A 22859-nucleotide genomic window follows, 5' to 3' on the forward strand; every position below is an offset into this window, starting at 1 on the left:
TTGATCATATTTCAAAAGATTGTAACGGTAACAGAAGTAAACATCGATTTAAGTTTGTTTACCTTTTTTTTTTGTTTAAAATAACAACAGCAACAGTGAATCACCACACTTTGTAGTGTTGAAAACAGTAACAACAGAAAATTACTTTTACAGTTTATATAAATTCTTCTTTAGGGATACGTGCTGTTTTTAAATTTATAATTCTTTAATAAAGTAAAGCCTATTCTGAGTTGCGAAAACTAATGGAAAATTCTGCTCCATGTAACGATCGATTGCTTTTGACAGAAAAAATTGAGTTTGTGAAACAATAAAAAAGTAAACTGCCAAAAAATTTTGTGCATTATACAATTTTTTTATTTAGAACAAACAATCTACAAAAAAAGTGGTTAAAGAAAAAATATTTTCCGGCTTAAAACAAAACAAGGGACTTAATATTTAAGGAAAAGATTAGCTCTAGCAGTTGAAACGGTAAAAAATCGTTATAACCTAAATCCATTTTTGTACCAGATACTCTAAACAATACACCTGCTTTTTTTAGCTTCTCTCAGTAGGTCACTAGGTAGCGTTCTGTAAATAAAACTCTAATTAGTTTTTACTTTAATTACTAAACTTCATGCCAGAGAGAAAGAATTGAATTGAATTCTTTTTTAACTTCTACGATTCGAATTATTTACATTCTAGTTCGAATTCGATAATTTTTTTATAAAAGTAAACAACCTCGGTCCCAGAAAATACAAATAAAAATATTGAAGAACAAATAAGCTTTAAGCTAATTTGCTGATTATTTTAACAATTAAAAGGGGGCAAGCCAGTCCAACATTTCATCCAAAATTTTTTCCCCATGTTGGATGAAATGTTGAATAAAAAATACATGTTGGATGAAGCAAAATTTTAGGTTTGTGGGACTGCTTTTAAAAACATTCGAACGATAAAGAGTTCATTCATTCCTGAAAAACAAAATGGCGGACGGAAGGAATTCTTCAGTGCTGCTTATGTTTCTGAACGAACTCGTCGATTCGGACGATGAAAAACCAACCCGCGGAAAAACAAGAGAGTGGATAAAGATGGGGGAGCACATTGGATGTTTTAATAATATCATTAAAGAATTCAAGATCGAAGACAGATTCGGATTTAGGGAAATGTTTCGGATAGATGTAGGGGATTTCGATTTTCTTCTTAATGAAACATCCCATCTGATATCAACGGGGTAGATGAGCAATTGTGGTGGCCACAGATCAATTATGGCAGAAGAAAGACTCCCCCTTACTCTTCGTTTTCTTGCGACAAGAGGATCATTTCAATTACTTCATTTTCAGTTCAGAATTTCTTTGAATGCAGTATCCTATACAATAAAAGGGTGTTGCAAGGCTTTGGTGGATAAATTGGTTGCAAAATGTCTTCAACTACCATCATCCGAGAAAGAGTGGCTACAAATTTCCGAGAAGTTTGAGACTAGGTGGAACTATCCTCATGCTTTAGGTGCAATGGATGGGAAGCACATTACTATAAAGAAGCCTGCCAATTACGGCTCCTACTACTACAACTACAAACATAATCATTCGATAATCCTTTTAGCGATTGCTGGTCCTGAGTACGAATGCTTGTATGCTGATATTGGGTCTAACGGACGAGTTAGCGACTCAGGTGTGTGGAGCCACAGTTCCTTGCTACAATCTATTAAAGATGGGTCGGTAAAGCTTCCAAAGGATGATAATTTATTTAGTGGTGTTTCTTTGCCCTATGTGACGATGCTTTTGCATTAAAAACATTTATGATGAAACCTTATCCTCAGCTAAACTTAACAGAAAATAAACGAATCTACAACTACAGACACAGTAGAGCAAGACGAATTTCCGAAAATCTGCTTGGTATTCTTGCCAACAGATGGAGAGTCTTTTTTACTACAATAAATTTGGAGCCAAAACATGTCGAAAACATAGTCCTCTCAGCTTTGGCATTGCACAACATGTTTATCAAAAAATCAGCTTATCGTACGGTAAATTTAGCAGATTCTATCCTTGACAATGGTGATATTCGAGAAGGCGAATGGCGGAGACATTTCATTCCCTCCAAATGCCTAAAAGTGGTCACAATGCATCTGTTACAGCTAAAGCAATCATGAACGAAGAAGCTGTAGACTGGCAGTGGAAATATTGCTAAAGAAAAAATTATTTTTTGTGAACAAAACTTAATATCTTTAGATGTCTTGTAAAAGTGTTTTTCCTAGCGATATAAATTGAAATAAACTACAATGTTTGTGATCTATAAAAAGTATTCCTACTCCTAGAAAGGATTGTTTATCATATCAGTGTAGCTATGTGCTTGTACTGGGTGTGTTGTGTTGGCGTTACTAAAAGAACTGCTTCCACTGTTCTTTTGCACTGGTGTGCTATTAAAATAAAAGTGATTGGAATAACTCCCATAGATCATTGGTCGGTTTACATTGTCGGACTGCATCTCAATATCGATCTCAATATCGATCAGCACGTCAGAAATTCACTTTTCAGCGTATCTTCGTTCACGGTTTCCCAATTTAGACAGTTTTTCTTCTACGTAGGCAGCAAAGTTCGAGGTGGAATTCTTGTTAACCACGGGAGAGGTAGCCTCGGTAGCCTTGGTTTGTTTAGTAATCGCCTCAGTGCATTTGGATAGTAAATCTAATTTGCGCTCAGCAATGCTTTTTTTCTCGTGGGTTTGGCACCTTGGAGTCTTCATCTTCGTCATATTCGAGATTTTTCACCTCAATTGTACGTTTATGAGTGTCTCTACTTTTAGCTGATTTAACCACAGGCACTAAGAACAAAAGGCACTGATAATGGACCCAGCTGGGAACATACAGTTCGTCAGTGCTCTGTCCACTCTTTGTCTTGTTCACTTTAGCCAATTCCCTTCCAAATTGTCCCCTCACGCCATTTATTTTAGTTTTTAGCGATGCTACAACTACGGCAAAGCACTTGCAATTTCCGTATATATTCCGTATCTCTTACATCTCGTTTCGAGTATACTTTATCAAAGCAGTCCCACAAGCAAGGTCTTTCTTCAAACATATCTATAAGGATAGGTACTTCATCTTCCGTCCAATCTTTGGCTCCTTCTTTCTCTCCTTCTTCCTCTTTGGTCTTCTTGTTTTTGGCAGAAGAACTTTCCCCATCCTTATCTTTGTTCTTTTTGTTCTTAGCAGTTGAACCTTCTCATTTTTCTTCTTTATTTTTCTCTTCCAAAGCCTTCTCTTGTGCTATTTTCCCTTGTCCTGTTCTGTGTTGTTCGAATGTTTTACCTTTCACAGGGGATAGCTCTTCCTCACTGCTAGAAATTTTAAAATCTTGTACTGATCCTATCTGATATGCCTGCCGAAATGATAATGTTTTTATTAAAATGCATCAAATTAAAAACATTCTATTCAAAAACTCGAACGTTCGAATGCTTTCGAACGTCAATTTCGAACGTTTTAACGTTTGAAATTCGCAGGATTTTTATATGTTGAATAAAAAGTACCACCAAACCAATCGAACATAAAAATTCACGCAACTCAGATAGTTAATTCCTTTGAACTTGCCTATAATGTTGGATGAAATGTTTGACGGCGATCAAACTTCATCCAACATCGTCCAACACGATTTTTTTCTTCTTTTTTGAAAATTTCATATTCTTTTAAAATTTTGAAGTGACTCACACCAGTCCAACATCTCATCCAAAATCACAACAGTCGTATGTTGGATGAAAGGTTGGTTTTCCCCCGCCTTAACGGTCACGTACGGCTTTAATATAAGCAACAATAACCCTCGTTTTGCTTTTTTTTTAACTTTGTAAATTTTAGCGTAACGCCACCTTGTGGAAAGACAATGCATGAGTCATAAGGAAACTGACCTGTGAGTTTTGGTCCTTGGCCTCACCGTGCACACACAAACAAGGCGTATTCATATATAGACTAGGCAAATTCCCGTGGAAGAAACCACTGAATCTCTCATTGAGTCGTGGTGCCAAATAAAAGGGTTGGGGGGGGAGGGGGGTACCAAATAAAAACATTGAACACAGTAATTTGAATATCTAAAAGTCACAATTTCTCGCTGAAACAAAACGTCAAAAAACAGCAATAACAAAATTAATAATAAAAGAGAAAATTTTAAATCAATTTGAAAAAGCACACAAAAGACAGAATAAAAATAAAAGTTTAGCAAAAATTACATGATACCGCGGCTTTTTCTTTAGAAAAAACAACACATCCACTTTGCCTGTTACAGACACACAGAACTGGCGTATTATTATATAGACTAGTCGTTAACCCGTGGAACAATCCACGGGAATTAGCCAACGTAATTATTTTGCGCACCTGTTATCACGTTGTTTCGCGCACCTGTTATAAAATTACTCTGCAGCAGTCATGGTGCCTGGAAATTTACAGTTATAGGCACGGGAGCAGTTTAAACTACACATTTTCCTTTTTTTATAGTATAGTCTATCGAAGTAGTGTAGCGCCGATTTCTCGTAAAATTCATTTATTGAATAATAATTTGCGCATTTTTACGGCCTGATTGGAGTTAAGATAGAGACCTCTCTTGAAAATAGCTTTTGAAAAACTATATTTGACATTTTCCTACCTTTTTGTTCAGTTAAAAACATAATTTCAGCAAAAAAAAAAAAGCACATCCAGATTAATTGTTGTCATAAAACATGTAAATGGTTAAAGATAAAACAAAGATTACAAAATAAATTCCAAATTTATGTTAAGAACAAACAAAAAATCACGTACAAAGTCTTTTTAAAAGTTATTGTTCTCCTCCTATTATCAAATTATTGTTAATTTCCTTAAAAAGGCGCGAATAATTAAAACTTCTTAAATGAAATAGGCAACGCAATGTTAATTGTCCGCAACTTTGACCGTGTACTTATTTAAGGAGGAACAATAAAACAATAAAAGGAACAATAAATGTTAATTAACCATAAATTTTGTATAAGAAACTTTTTAAATTAAACTTTTGTGAAACTACGCAAAAGACAAAATAAAAATAAAATTTTTAAATAGTGTCGCAAAAAGATCAAAGAGCTGTGCGCAATTTCGTGTGTCCGTAACACAACGCATTTCTCGCGCACAAACACACAGACGGAATACGGTTATTATAATAGAGACTAGACCTTAACCCGTGGAAAAATCCACGGGGTCGCCCGTCCTTTATATACCACATTTAGTATGTCTCGCTACTTGAGGTGCCATCTTGCGCAGATACAGGCAGACGACGGCTATTATTATAGAGACTAGCCGGGTTAACCCGGCGTCGAACCGCCGGATTAAGGCATAAGTCAAGGTGTGATCCGGCATTGGACACTCTGTGGAGCGCTTAATAATAACCGTAAACTGTGCCACACGATCAGGTGGACCGCTTCAGTACAGGTATACAGTGTGTTGTAAATCAAGTGAACCGCATGCACCGTGTAACTGTCGCAACTGTAACATATTTTTTATAAAATAACTTCCCGCAACGATAGCTGAAATAAAAGCAGAGCTTACAAACAGTTTTTGTAAAAGTTAAAAAATTAATCGTGACACCGGGCTGAGTGCTTACTACATTTAAACGGTTTTGTACAGGCGTATAGGGATAATACCCTTTTGAAAAAGGGCGTATAGGGATAATACCCTTTTGAAAAAGACTTTCTCATAGATTCTGTTTAAATAAAAAAAGTAAAAATCGGTCCATTGCTAAAACAGGGTTAAGCGGTTAGTCCAGGTAAACAGTGTTGCAACTTCGTACAGGCTTAATTCCCAAGAAAGTTTAAAAATTAATTGTCACAGTTGGCTACCCATTTATTACAGGTAAACCATGTCGCACATGCGCATAGGCGTTACAGCTTTTTCAAATAACAGTCCATTGTTAACAGTGGGCAAAGCGCTTAGCACAAACAGAGTTAAACAGGCGTATAGGCGTAATACCCTTTTCCAGAAAAACTTCACTGCAACTTCGGTTCAAATAAAAACACAGGGGACAGCCTGTCGGTTTCTCTGAATGATAAAAAATGACAAACGGAAAACGTTGGTTTGTTGAACTCACTGTTATCATTTTTACATTACTATTGTTTCTCTTTATAATGTCTTTTACTAAGCATGAATAGCTAGCTATAGACCCAGTTGGGTATCCCCAGTTTAAGTATATTTAACTGGATGTCTTAGCTACTGTTAGCTGATAGCTAATGTTAGCTTTAAGGCTCCATCCCAAGCTTAGCTAGCTCTAACCTATCTCTTCTTTTATGAACACGAATTATGATGTAACAAGCTAGCTACAAAATCTTCCTTGAACTTTTAGGATTGTTATGCCCATAGAGTATATTTTTTACAAGGGGGCCACAATATGATAAGTGGAACGAATTTTAAAGAATTTAAAGTGTGTGTGTTAAGTTATTTTTATTGTTTTGTTTCTGACATCCCGTTAAACTTTTGTCAGCCTACATGTAAAATGCAAGTTTTTTTACAGGGATTTTTTACATTGGATTGGAAATTTACGTGGGTTTATGACTTGGGCGCGTTAAAAAAATTATAAGAGGATGGTATGATTAAGTCAGTTCATATTGTTCGTGTTGCAAAATGCTGTTTTTTAAAATTTTGTGTAAACTTTTGTGGAAATAGACCACATGCAATATATATACTGAAAGAACAAATCTTTGTAAATCAGACTTCACTGTAAGCTGTTGTAAAGCTGATGTCTTTATCGGTAAAAATAACAGCCATATTTTACTAATTAAGAAAAAATAAAACGAGTTTGAAAGTTAAAAGTATTTATTTGTTAAGCTTTTCGTACACTAAGTACATCTTTAGACTATATAAACAACTTTGTCTTTATATTTCGTATTATAAACTTTTGTTTGGAAGAACTAACTGTATGTGATGAAATTTTTGCCGGAAGAGAATTCCATGGTATATTTTGTAATCTAAACGCAAGGACTGTGTGCACTGAAATGACTGATTATTTTAAATTTTGATGTGTTTTATAACCTTTTTGTGGACGATTAATGAGTAATGGCAATATGCGACATACTGAATGAACTTATTTTTGTTGATTTAGATGTGTTTCTCACAAAACCGATCTGTTTTATAATTTGTGTAAACTTTTGTTTATGTTTTTTTGTTTGCTTATGAACCGCATACAATGTTTGTTGATTCAAGTTTATTCTTTGCTTATTGATTTTTTTACATTTAGGCTTAATTGTTGGTAAAGGGCAGTACGGAACTAAAAAGGAAATTTTTGTGTTCTTAACTGGTTGGATTTGTGCTAACACTTGCAGGCCTCCTTTTTGACATTTCAGAATAAAATACTGAGGGTTTTCAACATAATCACTTATAAGATGTACATATTTGAGATGCGTTATTTCTGAGATTGTTGTTATCCGTGTTGTGACTGTCAGTGTTGTAACTGTCGGTGTTGTAACTGTCGGTGTTGTAACTGTCGGTGTTCTTACTGTCGGTTTTGTGAGTATTGATGTTGTGAGTGTCGATGTTGTGAGTGTCGTTGTTGTAACTTTTTATCAAGTCACAACAACGACACTCACAACATCGACACTCACAACACCAATATTCACAAGAGTATATTCTTACAAAAAAGAATATGTTTAAGCTGAAGACAAAACATATTTAACTTCATATTCAAGGGAAAGTTTAGCTCTGAAAGTGTAAACGTCTTAAAAAACGTTTTTCCATTTAAATTCATTTCTCTACTAGAAAGATTCGGTTGAGATTTTCTTGCACTATTGTTAGGTACGTGAAATTTGTATATTCTTACTCAGAAGAGAGTAAAGTTTTTTACTTATGTTTTAACTTTACAATACAAAAGCCTATGTGTTTTTTCTCTCGTTCGCTGAAATATCGTGCAAAAAGATTATTTTTTATTGTTATTAAGATTTCAGATTACATCCGAAATTTTGTTAAAACGGGCGGTCTTTTTTTTCTACTTCTTCTTCTTTTTCATCTTTTTATTCTTTGGAGCGATTGCCGTAACGTCACGAATTGACCCCACGACCTAGCCATACGTATCTTGATTGTGTACGTATCTTGATATTCGTGAAATTGGGAAAGAATAAAGACTGCGTGACGAATTTGATCAAAAATATTGTTATAAACTGTTATTTTCGTGTTTTGTTCAACTAAACCGAGATTCAGATTAAGGTACGACAGATTCCTTCCAAAAGACTCGTACGTTATAGTTCACCACGTTGCAGAGCGAAAAGTTTTTAAACAAAGGAAAATATTTGGTTCAGTTAGTATAATTATAACTGCTTAAATTTCAGTTCCATCAACGTTTAAGATATTCTCTTCATTTGAGTTTTCTAGTCATGGATAAATTTTACACAAACCAATTTTAAGATTGTAGCTACAAACGTAGATATCAAGGCTGCATCCTGCTAGAGCCGGGCTAGCGGTTTTTTCTTATTGTGTTGGTATATTATTGTTTTGTTTTATGTTAGGGCTGTGGCTTTCTAGCTAGCTCTTTAGCTATCTCTGGCTGAGGAGTAAAATCAATAATTCTTATACACAATGTAGCTGGGTAGGTACACCTTTTATTACTGTCGTGAAAACTTATTTCACCAAATAAAATTGTTGAGTGTTTTTTTAGTTGGACGGGGTAACGACGGGCTGTTTTCCGTGTTTTTATTTAAACCAAAACTACAATAAGGTTTTTTTTGGAAAAGGGTATTTCACCTATACACATGCGCAACACCTGTACTAAGCGCTCAGTCACTTGTTAACAGCAGATTGTTTCCTTTTTTTTGTTTAAACCAAAGCTGTAATAAGTTTTTTAAGGTTATGACGCCTATATGCACGTAGGACATAGTTTACCTGTACGAAGCAGTCAGTTTGGTGTCACGATTAGTTTTTGAACTTTTACTTATTACGCAAAATAAAAAATTTTGGTCGATTGTTTTGGCTATGATGGGTAACACTGGGTTGTAAACTGTGTTATTTTTTCGACTAAAGTAGCAGAAAAGTTATCCATTGAAGAATATATTACAACTGAAACACGACAAGGTTGTGTGCATACTACATACTTGTACTAAAGTGCCCCACCTGAATGTAAGACATACCTTTCAATTCTTATTAGACACTCTCCAGAGCGTTCAACAGCAGGTCGCACAGTTACTGGTGGCTTAACTCAACGTTTCGATACCGGTTCACCCAGCTGATATCTGTAATAAAAGGCATTGCTTGTCTTTCTTCGCGCAACATGGTACAGCAAATAGTGAGACAAGCGAAATGCGGTACATAAAGAAGATGAGACTTAGGCAGACCGACTGGGCTGTTATAAATAAAGTTACAATTGATAGTCATAACTAAGAGAGAAGTTATCGGAAAATGTCTTTACTAATATGTAAACCAACGGAAATTCCAAAGTAGAATTATGACAATACGTCGATTATTTAAGGCAAAAATGTCAACTTATTATTTATAAAACAGATATCTGAATATAATCTTCTACAACTTCCGCTTTATAGCTTCTTTCGAGATCAGAATCATAAATATATTGATGGGCATTTTTAATCATACCGTTTCTAATTACGGTTTTAATTTCTCCTTCCGTCTCGTCAAAATCTCGAGTCGTTCCATGAGCGTTGCATTCCCTGTCTGATAATAAATTCGTTCTAAACTTGGTAGATGACTCTTCGTCGTGAATATAGAAGATATTATGGTATGAATTTAAAATATCATTGATTTGTTTATTGTCTTCATCTATAATCTCATTTGAATCTTCAGATGTTCCGTTAGTTTTAATACTGCAATCAGGACTACCTTTATTAGACTGGATTATTGCTTTATCATCTGCAAAAACTGTACTATCTGCTTCGTTACGGCGCGCTATTACCTCATTAATTATCTCTATATCATGCATCTTTTTCATCACGATAACTTCGCGTCGGTAACTGTCTATAAACATAGGAATGATGATAAGTAATATTATACTGAGTAGAATTGATGGAGCTATGATAATCACCGCCAAATGCATGCTCTCTGTATCCACAGGGTACTTTATCTCTAAAACAAACATAGCCATAGTACAGCTGATGTAATTATATATGTTTATTTCGAGTTCTTTAAAGGATAATATGTGAGCAGTTCAAAAAGATAGAAAGATTTTGACTTAATCAAAGTCAAGTTTATCCGATCTATAACTAACTTGTAGAGATTGACATAAGTGCTATGATTGTAGGTTATTTTACCTCTTTGCTATTACACGATTGGAATTCTACAAAATTCCTACTTACTTTTTTTACAGACAAAGGGAAGCATTTCATAGCAGGATGTATCAACCCAAGCTCCTCCGGAAATCATCTTTACACATATTCCTTTGTTAATAGATGTGAAAAACATCCAATTTCGAAATGTAGAATATCCATCGAGCCAGATAAATTTCGATTTTTGTTTTTTGAGTCCAATCCATACTTCAGCGCCATTAGTAATCTCATTTATATGGTTATTTTCAACGATATTTGAAATTGAAACCAAGTGTGCTTTTTCTCTTAAGCAGATATTTTCAGCAGATGAGAAATATTTCTCATCCGTGTAAACTTTGTAACAGTTTTCTTTTATGTGAACCCATCCTACGCAGTCTAAGAAATGCGAATAAAAAACGAGGTTCTACTCATTCAGCGGTTATTATCATAACCATGTATGAGCTTAATATGCGGATAAACACGAGAAGTAATTTTAACTACCAAAAAAATTATTTTTCGCGAAAACTAATTTTTCAAGAAAGGTCAGTAAGAACGACACAACTCAATTTCCTTCTCAGGCCCTCTTAGCTTTCTTATATCAGGACGGAACCTAACAATCAACTTAGCATTCCTGTGGAGGAGGAAAGAGACAAACTATGGAAAAAATAATTCAAAGCAAAGACAATAATTCTTACTATGTCTTTTATCAGTTCTATGTTTTGTATGTATAACACTACGTGGTTTCTCTCGACTATTATTACCAGCTACGGTAATAAACAAGATGAACAAAATCTCTACTCTCATGTTGAAGTATATAGTCTTTCTTCCAAGCTTTAAACATCTAGCCACTCATTTATGTTTAATATCACAATTAAGCTCGGAGTAGTTAATAGTTATCGAATACATGATACATTCAGAAAATGTTAAACTCTTTTGTGTGTAGGTTTTTAGCTGTTTTTTGAAGTGTCATATATTCAAAGTTTGTTATTGTCAAATCAATAGGAAAGTCGCTAAGCTGTTGATCCAAAGCTTAATAAGTTGTTAAGTAAATTATATTCTGTTATAACAGCGAAAAAAAAGATTAAAATCACACACAAAAACATGTTTTGCTTTGATTAAATAGAGTGATTACTCGGGTTTTTTTCTTTCACCTTCTGAAAATAAAAGACTGATGTTATAAGCTAAACTTCTAACCGTTAATAACACACTCTAATTAAACACGCTGTACTCATTGACGCTTACCAACTAGTTTAGCAGCAGATATGGACATATCAGCCTAATGATGGGAAAATTAATCCTCCTTCCCAGGGTGCACTCCTATAGCTGTTATCACGGAAAGGTTAAGTGCCCTGGACACGAAGTTGGGGAAATATGATTCTCAATAAGTAACCTAAACCGACTGGTGGCCTTGTGTGGTAGAGCGTTCTCCGTCCAGTGCAGAGGGTCTTGGGTTTAAACCCCGGCCGACCCATACCAGAGACCATAAAGTGTGAATCCATCCTTTCTGCTTAACCCTATTATACCTGGGGGGCACAAAGTGCACGCGGCTATTTTAACAAGGCATAACTTTAGATACACATGTGGTTAAGTTCTAAAATTTTGTGACTATTCCTAACTTTTATTATGGCTTTTGATGAAAAAAAAAATTTGGGAAAAATTTTGTACTTTGCTGGTGGTATTGCTTTTTTTGGACGGGGGTAAATTTTTTGGAATTTTGAAAATTGTTGACATTCATGTTAGAATGTCATAAGATGTTGTATTAGGTATATAATTATTTATTACATGTATGTTGGTTACTAAGTGGTAACCAAGGTGTTGCTAAGGTGATATATCGTTACCAGGGTCAAAAAAAAAACCAGATTTGAGGGAAATATCGATCCAGCAAATTGACGTCATTTCGGATCCCAATGACGTCATTATATTGTTTTCCTTACCTCGATTATCTCTAAATGTCCTGTGCTACATATATGCCAAGTTTAATGACATGAGCATGTTTCACATGTGTGACGTCATTTCTAATCCTTATAAGACATTCTCCAATTGAGACAAGTTTCATTACTTTAGCACAGGTGGTTCATGATTTATGACCCGCGGGCACTTTGTGCCCCCCCCCCCCCAGGGTTACAAAGGCCAAAAAAGCTCAGGTATAATAGGGTTAACTTTGAATATATAAGAATCGGCGTTTGTCTAGCTGAGCGACTATTGTGCGTTATTTGCGATAAGTGTTGATCAATATTATTGATTAACCGAAGTAGGAGGATGGTAAAGGCTACAAACAAGACATTTATGAAAAAGAGAATCCCCAGCAACTTCAAACTTTTTTTAATTTCACTTGGTTGTGTCTTTAAAAATGGCTCCAAATGCTATCAAATTAGTTAGTGAATTTTATTGTGTCGAATTAAATAAGCAAGTTGATGATCGTGTAAACAAATAACTCAAAACGACATAACATAATTTATACAACGTTGGCTCACAAGCCTGGCAATCGAATTGATTAAAAAATGAGGGGAAATATTACAAATGTGATTACAAAAGTATAGGAAAACAAACTCTTTAAGGATACATAAAGTGATCAATTGATAATATTAGATTAGCTTTCTTTTGGTATATAAAAACACAACCACTGTATATTATACTTTGAGTAGTTAGATTTACTGTAAATCCTTGCTTAAGTGGCCCGTCGTTTATTTAAAACCAGATGCTTTTACTGCGTTTACCGCAGCGCTTACTCAAAGGCGGCGCTTATTTGAAAGCGGTGCTTCCTCAAAAGAACAATTTTTAGACAAATCCAAACACTACTAAATATACCTTAGTAAAAAACTTCTTCTTTGTCAGGATCGAGCAGTTGCCATTGTTCATTCGCTTCTTCGACATCTGACTCATTAGCTTTAAAGGGATCGAGCTGGTTAAAAATCTTGACCTTGGGCACATGGTTGTTTTTCCTTTTAACGATCGTCAAGTGATCCATCAACTCTTAAATGTAAACCTCAGTGCATAAAGGAATCCTTATCATTTCTGACGGAAATACTGCCTATGCATCAAGAATAAACTTTAGTATGCTTCTTCTCGGTGGAGGATATAAAGGAGACAAATCAAACAAAATCAACCTGTTTTCACGCTTTCTTTTTTCTTTGACAGCTGTTGGTTGTTCCAGGAAAATTCACTTGTGTTACTAAAAATTTCGTGTTACTGATATTCATGGTGAATTAGAAAAGAAAAAAAAAACATTATCTGATATAGTTTTTTTTAATTAGCGCTTATACTTCCTTGTCTTTTTCTTGAAACAAGCTGTTATATGATGCATTGATATCGTTCATACCTAACACAATGTTTTCATCAAAAAGAGAGGATTTTATCTATTACTTCAATATCTGCGCTTCACATCTTCAAATATTGTACTTCTGCAAGTTCTATATTGCATTTTGCTAATTGGTGTTTTATTGTCACCCAATATTTCAGGTGTAACTAAACATCGTTGGCTAAGCTTTTTTATTTGAACGGAGTGTCCTTTTTTTCTTTGAGTACAGCTTCAATGCACACTTTAATATTCTTTTATCATCACTATTCAATGACATCTTCTGATATCTTTACTTCAGTCTCTGAATCTTATTAATGTTCGTTACATCTTTGTAACATTATGAATAGTATTGACACTCGATTGTATTGTAAATTAAATGTAAATAAACACGGAAAAAAGTAAACAAAACGCGAAACAGAAGTAAAACTTACTTTTATCTTTTAAAGAATTCTATGTTGTAGCTACAATAGGTGTTATGTTTACACGATATTCGATTTTAAAAAAGTATATTTTTGTTCGAATGTACGTTCCATATGGGAATAGTTTATATAAAGACATGCTTTCTACATCCTACTGATAATGTTATATGTTTTTGTTGTAAAATGCAGTGCCCGGGTAATAATCCATAATAACTGTTTCGGGCAATACCTTCGAATATTGACCTCTGTCGCGTATTGCCCTCACAAGCTCGGGCTATACTCTGACGTCGGTCAATAATCTCCGGTATTGCCCTCATAAAGAGTTATTATAGGGTTAATAACGGTTTCAAAAATAGTAGATACAAAATGTGTAATAAAATTAGCCTCCTTTCCCCCTGAACAATTTGAGCAGTAAATTATTGGTCTGTGAATTATCCCCTGCAGCGATTTAAACAATAAATTTCAATTGAAGAAAAGGACACTAAGGTAATTCCTGTCTCCCGGTGTCGCAGTACATTTAGGTCCGTGAAATTAAGACTTTTAAGTCCTAATTTCGCGGAAAATATAAACTTTTCAGGTTTTAATTTCCTGGTAATTTAGGGGGACAAATGGGGAAGAAATTTTAGTCTGATTGGCAGATCTTTCCTTTGGTGTAATCTTCAAAGACGGTGACCATATAAATGAAACCGCTTTTTTTCTCTATCTTTGAAAAAAATTTTCTCTTGAAAAATAAAATTTGCAAAACTTTAGGCTAAGTGGGAACCTAAATGAAAAGAGCAGAGCAAAAATTCAATCATTTTTTTCCGATAACACATTATTTTTTTCCGTAAAACAACATTGTCTTTATGTCTATCAAATGTTTATAAAAATAAAAAAACAAATTTTAAGTAAGTTTAATAAAAAAGAATCGAAGCTATTCTGCAAGAAACTCATCAGACAAACTTGCCTCTTGATAGTTTGGCAATAAGAATTTCCCATATCAAAATAATACCCTGACCAAAAGAACTCGAAAGAACAAATTCAACAAATAAAGTTTGAACAAGATTATAAAAATTAATTTTAAACAGGTTACGTTTGATGTAGTCTAAGAAAAAGAAAAGTCGAGAAATACACGGAGCTGTATGAATACCTATGTTTGAAATATGATAAAATAAACTTCAAAGTATAAAAGTCCTTAAGATCTACAGAATTTGTTCACTTTTTTATTTTTTAAATTGTTGCGATTGGAACTTTGCCCGTTGTCGCCCTTTCAGAGCTTGAGAAAGGTAATAAATTACATTGGTTAAAGCAATGCATGAAATCATTCCTCATTTCATACACCTTGTTAATGTTGTGACTAGGTGACCGCCCATCTAGAAAAACACTGGCAAATGCTAGAAAAAACAAAAGGCTTGAACAGGAACTTGAAACTCTTTTTAATTGAAACGAAGTCTATCACATACTTGAACTCGATCGAGTGAACTGAAAGACAAAAGCCAGTGACAGACACCATCGTGTCGCAATTAAATGTGATCTACAGACACTATGGTGCTTGCTTCTGTTTTTGACAATTTGAAACACTTTGATATGCTTCCGCATTTCCAGGCGCATTTAGGGGCGTAGCCAGAAAAAAATTAACCTTAGTCGAACCATTAACCCGCAGGGTCAACATCGCACCGCAGGTGCGATAATAACCAACTGGGGGTTTGGGGGCGTTGTGAGCCCCCAACGGGTCCAGGGCGGAGTCCTGGAAGCCAACGCCTTTTTACGCCCTTTAAGCACTGAACCGCCATCAAACCGACTCTACAAATCATTGAAAACCCTCGTGTTAATAATACGTTCCACACATCGTGTTACAAGCATTAAAATTATGGGCATAGTTGGGATTATTAGTTAAGTATGGAACATTCTTGCATAAAAAATTTAACCTACTTTTGGAAAATTTGTAAAAATATGTTACGTTTGATTCGATTCATCATGTTTCAGAAATAATGTACAAAGCATGAATTACAGACAACTAAATTTAAGCAATGTGAAGAACAAAGATATGTATAAAGCTAAACTGTTTTGCTTTAAAATGTTAGCATGACAACTATTAATTTTAACAGATACATTGCCAGAATCGTCATAACATTGACCTTATCAATTATCAGAGGTGTAGAGCTTAAGGGAATGATGAAGGGATTAGGTTTAAATTGCTGCTTATAAGAATAGCTTTATTCTGTATAGCTACAAGATCAGGATGAATAGCTAGCTAACTGAAAACTTGAAAGTGCTTTCTACACAGGAAAACAAATCTGAATTTTTACATACAGATACAAAAATTGGATGGTTCGAGTATAGAGAATTTTCATGAAGCTCTATACAAGATATAAAGCTAAATACGGATCCACGTTTGACAGCAACATCATGCGTTCTTCACCTTCACAACTTCGCTAGCCTTTAATTTTTTATCTCTCTGCGAAATTTACTAGCCAATAGGATGCGTCCAAGATGACCATAAATGGAAGACACAAGACCGTACATAGGCATAATTTTCGCAGGTAATCCTGCGAAAAAGACTATCTGCGAAGCAAAGTAGAGATTCAACACCTCAGCCTGCAAAACAAAATGGATACTGCTAAATCATGCGAAAACGACGTGCAAGCGCGAAGCTTTTGTGCGCCGCCCGGGAAAAGATTTGTGCCGGATGCACAATTGGTGCGCATATCCATGTGTTGGCGGTGGTGGTGGAAAAACGACGTGTTAAAATGAAAAAAGTAGGTCAGTCGTTCGCAGAGCTTGACTGACGCTGGCTACGCTCCTGGCATTGCAGATAAGCTTTTGACCAGCGTCCATAACTTAATCATTGAGGAGACCATCGGATGATTCTAGTAATTCTCTTTCCAAAACGGTTAAACGGTAAATATCATTGCTAAGCCAACGTGATTTTGGATGTTTCCAAACTATGCACTCGATGGCAAACCATGAATGCTCTTCAGCTTTCTAGAGGATCCATGACGATTTCCAATTTTTAACTGCTAATTTTGTTGGATCATTGCTTCCATTGTACATCTCACCGAGAGGTTTCCACGTACTAATGTATTTTCTTGGTAGACATTTTTGTGTTTCTTTTTTCGAAAATACGAGCTCACCTTCGACAAGTCACGATTTTGCTTCTTTTGTGCACTTTAAATGTTTTTGGAAGCGTCGTCAGCTATCGAACTTCGTATATCTGCTGCTGACCTTTGAACAGCATTAAAAACTTCAGTGTGAAATGATCTGTCCAGTCTATTTTCATTTTCCTTTACACGGTTGTGTTAGCGTTTTTGATTGTTTGACTTTGACGCTCCACTAAGCCTTTAGCTTGAGTGTGATAGGCTGACGTGATCCTTTGCTCCATACCCGTCGACCTATGAAGCTCTGTAGAAACTTCATGTACGAATTCCCTGCCCTGACCATTGACCTGCACTTGGCTGCAACCATGTCGACACATCACTTCGCATAGGAATTGAGCAAGAGTTACAGCTTTTCGATCCTTGGTGGCCTTAACTTTCGACCACTATAATCGATTAAAACAATGACGTGGTGATACCTATCAACGTCAGGCAGCTGGAAATATCAACCCCTACTTGCTTCACTACTTCAGATGGCACTGTATGGGTTTGAGCTTTGCTTAAGGAGATTGTAAATCACCTTATTTTTGGCATCATACGTTGAATTCTTGCGTCTGTGAGACAATAATTCCTCACGAGCTTGTTTATTTTGAAAAAATGAGAATTGCTGGTTGAAAACTTCCTCGCAGCTATGTATAAAATGCATGCGTGTCGTGTACCATTCACAAAGACTGTCAACAAAACATTCGAATGTCAACATGACGTATTCGATAGTTCTTAAGATGGCAGAATGAGCTACGAGAGTATTATTTTCCTCTGTAGCGATTTAAACAAGTTACATGTTTCGTTAACATATAAAAGGGGTAGAGAAATGCACAACGACCACAGAGGGTCAGCAAAAGCGTGGTAATAAAAACTCTATTTGGTCATAGGTTTCAGTATGCCACATTTCTACTATCTTTAAGCGTATCAATGTTTGCTAGTATAAAGTGTAAAGTTCGTTAGTTACATATTTTAGTAGAAAAGGTTCTTGTCGGCTATCACTATCAAGTTATCAACGTCAGGGTTACTGGGTTTTAGGTTACGTGTTTCAGATATTCCCTAGCATGTCTGGTCATACTGCAACACAATTTGTTTCGTCAACGATGTTAATGATATTCATACGTTCATACACAAAGACATTTAGATTAATTTAAAGGTTTTGTTTGTCTTGGGTGTTTTTTTTTGTCTTTAAAATTGACGCAAGCCAATAGAAAAACACAAAACAGCACAAAACAACACCTTAAAATTTATTTGGTGCATTTAAAACTATTGGGGGATTGGTGACAATAAAATACACAAGCCTTGCGAAGGAGAATCATCGATAGAGAAATATTAATTCCTTACATTCAAATATTGTGCTTACAAAACCTTGAATTGAAAGAAAAGTTTTTAAGGTGCATTAAATATTATTTTTGTATTTTCCATTGACGGATTTGTGGCTCTCATAAAATAAATGTTAAGCGAGATGACAATACATCCTTAAACATGTCATTTTGTCAAATGGCGAAAAACAGCCCTTGGAACAAAGTTGACTGTTCTTGGCGCGATATTTTTCTACAAGTTATTCAGGCAACACTGCTCTCCCCTAAAACATAAGATATACTTCTGGACATCCATTTACCTTTCGTATCTCAAGTGCGGTAAAATTTAGCTAAAGCGATTTTTCTTAAAACATCCCAAGCATCATGAACTTTCTTTTCAGTTTTTCCATATTAATTGTCGTGTTCTTATATTAACTTAATAAGAAATTATTGCTACAAACTTAACAGGGCGGAAGCACAAATCCCCCACCCCATCCGGTTAGGATTAATAGGGTTGATGTTGTAACACGTTATATAATCTTGAGTTAACAAATATTCTGAGGTAGTTCTTAACTTTTTGTCCATTAATCTTATCAGTAAGAAACTAAAATTTGCTTTTTTCTTACGTATAAAGATGTAACAACCAATTTGGAATTTATATGGGAAGAAAAAAAGAATAAAATATAACAATATAACAAACGTTTACTCGAAATGTTAGAGATCGATTTTATGCGTTTATAAAGGAAGTTTCAAGCCAGAATTTCGCTATTGCCAATTGAGACCGTGTATTACTATTGAGACCGTGTATTACTATTGAGACGGTGTGTTACTATTGAGACCGTGTATTACTGTATTTGCTCACATACTCTGGTTTTAATAGATATGACTTTGGAAAGCTTTGTTTATTTTGGGACCAGTTCGAGATGCACTTTTATTTGTGCTTCACAGAAACGGAGTGCCGGTTCAACCAAAAGATGTATACAATTATCTGCAGTCTAGTTTTCGCCAGTTGATGGAAACTGGCGAAACACTGCTCCCTCAGTGATGGACATATCTGTGGGGGCAAATACTTGTTTGGGGAACGAGACGAATTTGGAACAAGGTATTTGTTTACTTTTGTGTCTTTTTTATGACCTTGTATATTTAATTGTGATAACTTGATAAAGAAAATACTACTAATTGAAAAAGCCCATGGAAAAACACACTTACGCAGCAGAACAAAGAAAAAGACTCATGACTTGAATTTTAATGTCGCCATCAATGACTCGTGGATACACATATTCTTTTGGTAGAATTTTATTTACACGTTGCCTATTTTGTAATGCTTGAAGTGCTAGTCAAAGAATATATTTGATCATGTCTTTTTGTTAAATGGTTAAAGAAATGCTGTATTACAGAACATTCTTGAAGTTGATGTTTTGAAGACCTTGCTAAGGAAAGGCACAGACTATTATGCCTAGTCAGTAGGCGATTTTGTGACTTAGTTTTAACTATTGATAGGTGGATTCGTCTGTGTGATAACTAAAAAATTGTAAAACCAAAACAATAACAACTCGATAATCCTAAAAATGCTAAACTAGAGGTTTGAAGTTTACTAGGTAACCTGCTGTATATTGGAGGTAAAAAACTTTGTATTTGATCTTAAAATTTATTTCGGTAACTAAAGTATTTTTTTTTATCAGTATTGTTCTTAGTCATATTTTTCTTGCTTCTGCACTTTTAATAAGAATCTTTTATAATTCTTGATTTCTATGTTATAAATACAACCTTTTATATTTTTTATTTTACACCTCTTGTACCTTTAACACTGGCTTTCACCACAGGACGTTTATATTTTCTTGAAGTTAGCCTTCTATTTATGTCATTTAGTTTTGTCTAATTTTCTACTCAGTTTTTGCAACTTCCTATCTCTTAGGACTTCATAAATCCCCCCTCCAATATTCTCCCTATACTCCGCCCCAACTAATGTTAAATTATTAAAAAACTATTTGTCGAAAATATTAAAAAAAAAAAAATTAAATGTTGCTCATGATATTGTCGTATATACGACTATATATATTCCTTGTCAAAGCATGGCTCGAGTAAGTAAATAAGTAGTCTACAAAATCAAAAATTTATTTTATTTTATGTGCTTTTACGAATGGTGCATTTATATTGAAAAGAAAATGTTTAAATTACAATTTTAAAGGTCATGAATTTAAAGGACTTGTGTTGTGTTCTCTTTGATTGGTCTTCGTTTTAAATTTAACATCACTTATTTTCTCACTGACAAGATGTAGTAAGCCGTACAGATGGTTTGAAAAGTCGCATGGAAAACTTAGAAGGTCAAGCGTTATCTGGTCAAATTGGAGAATTGGAAGACCAACAGTTGCCACATCGCACAGAAGTTTTAGAGGATGACATTTGCAAATTAAAAAATGACAGCAATAAGCTAAAAAGCCAAGTAAAGGGTTTACACAGTCAATGTCAAGGTAAGCAAAGGTAATTTTTTTAGTTTACATAATTTTTTCGAACGTTAATACAATGGAACCTGTCTAAAGCAGAAACGTGTGAAACGTTTTGCACTGACGATGTCTGCTTCAGACAGACTCCACTGTATCTAGATCTTTATCGTGTAAAAATAAGTGAAATGTGTCTAGAGAAACACACATTCCAATTAAATTTTGTTTGTTTCTAACAATCAATTAGAACAAGAAGTTGATTACAACAAACTAACAAGTGTGACTGCTTTGAAAATTGTTACACAAATGATCAACGCCGATTGAGAGATTCTTAGCAATAATCTTGAAATTGCACAAAATTTACTGAAGCAACATCCCATGAAAATAAAATGAAGAAATGTTTTGAACAAGCCAAGAACAAAATATACTGGAAAAAATTAAAATAGGAACTTGGGCAACTGCAGCGAGAAGATATTATTGATAAAATCATTTGAAATAAAATTGTTTCTTTAACAAGATAACGGGTGTAGTCTGTTGTGGGCAAGAAGGAAACCTCATCGCGCAAAAAAAAAAAAAAAAAAAAACAGATAAAAAACATTGAAAGTGTTTTAATAAGCGTAAAATTTAAGTATTTTTTGCTCTGTTTTAGAAAAAGCTTTTAACAGACCCTGCTTTTAAAGTTTAGGTTGCCAGCGAAACACATTATTTCTTCTTCCCATTCTTTAAAATTCTCGATTTTTGATCTGCTTTTGCCTGTAGGATAGAATATCGGCTTAGCAATATGACATACTCGAGGGTTGTCGACATTGAATGTGGGCAAATAGACGGGTGCATGGTAGAGTTTAGAAAAAATCTTGGCGAAAGATTTCATCTTTAAAAAGATCATCCAAATACAACAAAAATGACCTTTCCGGAAAATACAGTTTTTCCCCCGACCCTTCTTCAGTACTCTAAGGAACACAGTAATTCCTTTGCTTTCTAACTTCCCAATAGTTAAATTTTGCAACAACAACATCTATTTATATAGTTTTTTTACTTCTTGGCCTCTTTCCTGACGAATGCGTTCATTCTTATGAACTTTATTGCTCGTGCTAGAATAAAACGCAAACGGCAGAAAAGAGCTAACTTTAGTTTCAGTGATTTCGTTGTGGAGTCAGAAAAACTTAATGTTCCTTCTGCGTTTAAAACAAGTTCCGGTAAGAAATATGTAAGTAAGGATCGCAATGAGGTGTACGTAGACCTGTCAATAGGTCAATGGAACGAAAAATTTTCAAGTGATCAGGAACATTTTCTTAAACATTTTTCTACTTCGAGAGAAATAATAGAAATTAAAGATAACGTTCAACAAAAAGACCAATGTGTCTTAATTATCGGTATCGCTGGAATTGGAAAGACATCACTTATCGACAAAATGGTTTTGCAGTTGGCAAACGACGAAATTTGGAAAGAACTTGATTTTGTATTTCAATTCTCATGTCTTGTATTGTACTCATCAGTAAGTAATCAAGTAATCGGCAACAAGCTGCTAGCGAGAAACGTCGCCCTCAGCAGCCAAAACAATTAACGCTGGTATGATCGATTGATTTGAAAACATCGTTCTTAATTAGTGTATTTAAAAGCATCTAATTTATTTAGTATATGGAATGAGCTGTCATCTCTGAAATTTGAAACAGTCGCAAATTCATATCATATATGATTTACTAAAAATTATCATACAAAAAAGTTCCTTTATTCTGTCTTTCTGATTAATCGAAATTGCTTGAACAAGCTGTACTAATTGCAGCGTCAGCATGAACCGAAAAGTCTATAAGCACAAGATACAGCCTACTTAGCAATTACTTTTTGTTTTTGCTTTTCGCAAAATTTCACGATCCCTTGAACTCCACACAGCTTCTTGCCTGCGAAAGTAGTTAAACAGTAAGTAAACTAGTTAAAATAAATGTGTAACAAATTTGATGATCCCTTCGGTGCAGCCTAGTGCCGCGAAATTCTGTCGTAAAGAGTTTGTAATATGTAAAGGTAACGAAGACATGCTAAAAGAGGTGCAAGAATCAGGTAAACTTTCATTACCTTGACACGTTTGATATGGCGGA

General features: G+C 34.7%; 2 protein-coding genes and 1 long non-coding RNA gene across 4 annotated transcripts; 1 reads left to right on the plus strand and 2 right to left on the minus strand.

Annotated features, from left to right (window-relative positions):
- Nucleotides 1-1211: 1211 nt before the first annotated feature.
- On the plus strand, nt 1212-2122 carry LOC130623285 (uncharacterized). The gene is made up of 2 exons (XM_057438754.1): nt 1212-1691; nt 1793-2122. Exons 1-2 carry the CDS (start codon nt 1212-1214, stop codon nt 2120-2122), a joined length of 810 nt encoding a protein of 269 aa, XP_057294737.1.
- Nucleotides 2123-9265: 7143 nt separating this feature from the next.
- Nucleotides 9266-13004, minus strand: LOC130622847 (uncharacterized). 2 transcript variants are annotated; one of them, XM_057438298.1, is made up of 3 exons: nt 10929-13004; nt 10243-10587; nt 9266-10012 (listed from the first exon to the last, which is right to left on the minus strand). In XM_057438298.1, exons 1-3 carry the CDS (start codon nt 10993-10995, stop codon nt 9426-9428), a joined length of 999 nt encoding a protein of 332 aa, XP_057294281.1. In that variant the 5' UTR covers nt 10996-13004; the 3' UTR covers nt 9266-9425. The 2 variants fall into 2 exon arrangements, with proteins under 2 accessions (XP_057294281.1, XP_057294280.1); XM_057438297.1 differs by having other exon boundaries at nt 10887-13004.
- Nucleotides 13005-20021: 7017 nt separating this feature from the next.
- Nucleotides 20022-20789, minus strand: LOC130622849 (uncharacterized). The gene is made up of 2 exons (XR_008981105.1): nt 20144-20789; nt 20022-20074 (listed from the first exon to the last, which is right to left on the minus strand). It is a non-coding gene; the product is annotated as an uncharacterized LOC130622849 (long non-coding RNA).
- Nucleotides 20790-22859: the final 2070 nt, after the last annotated feature.

This window comes from Hydractinia symbiolongicarpus, chromosome 13 (assembly GCF_029227915.1).
Source record: "Hydractinia symbiolongicarpus strain clone_291-10 chromosome 13, HSymV2.1, whole genome shotgun sequence".
In the NCBI taxonomy this organism is placed as follows: domain Eukaryota; kingdom Metazoa; phylum Cnidaria; class Hydrozoa; order Anthoathecata; family Hydractiniidae; genus Hydractinia; species Hydractinia symbiolongicarpus.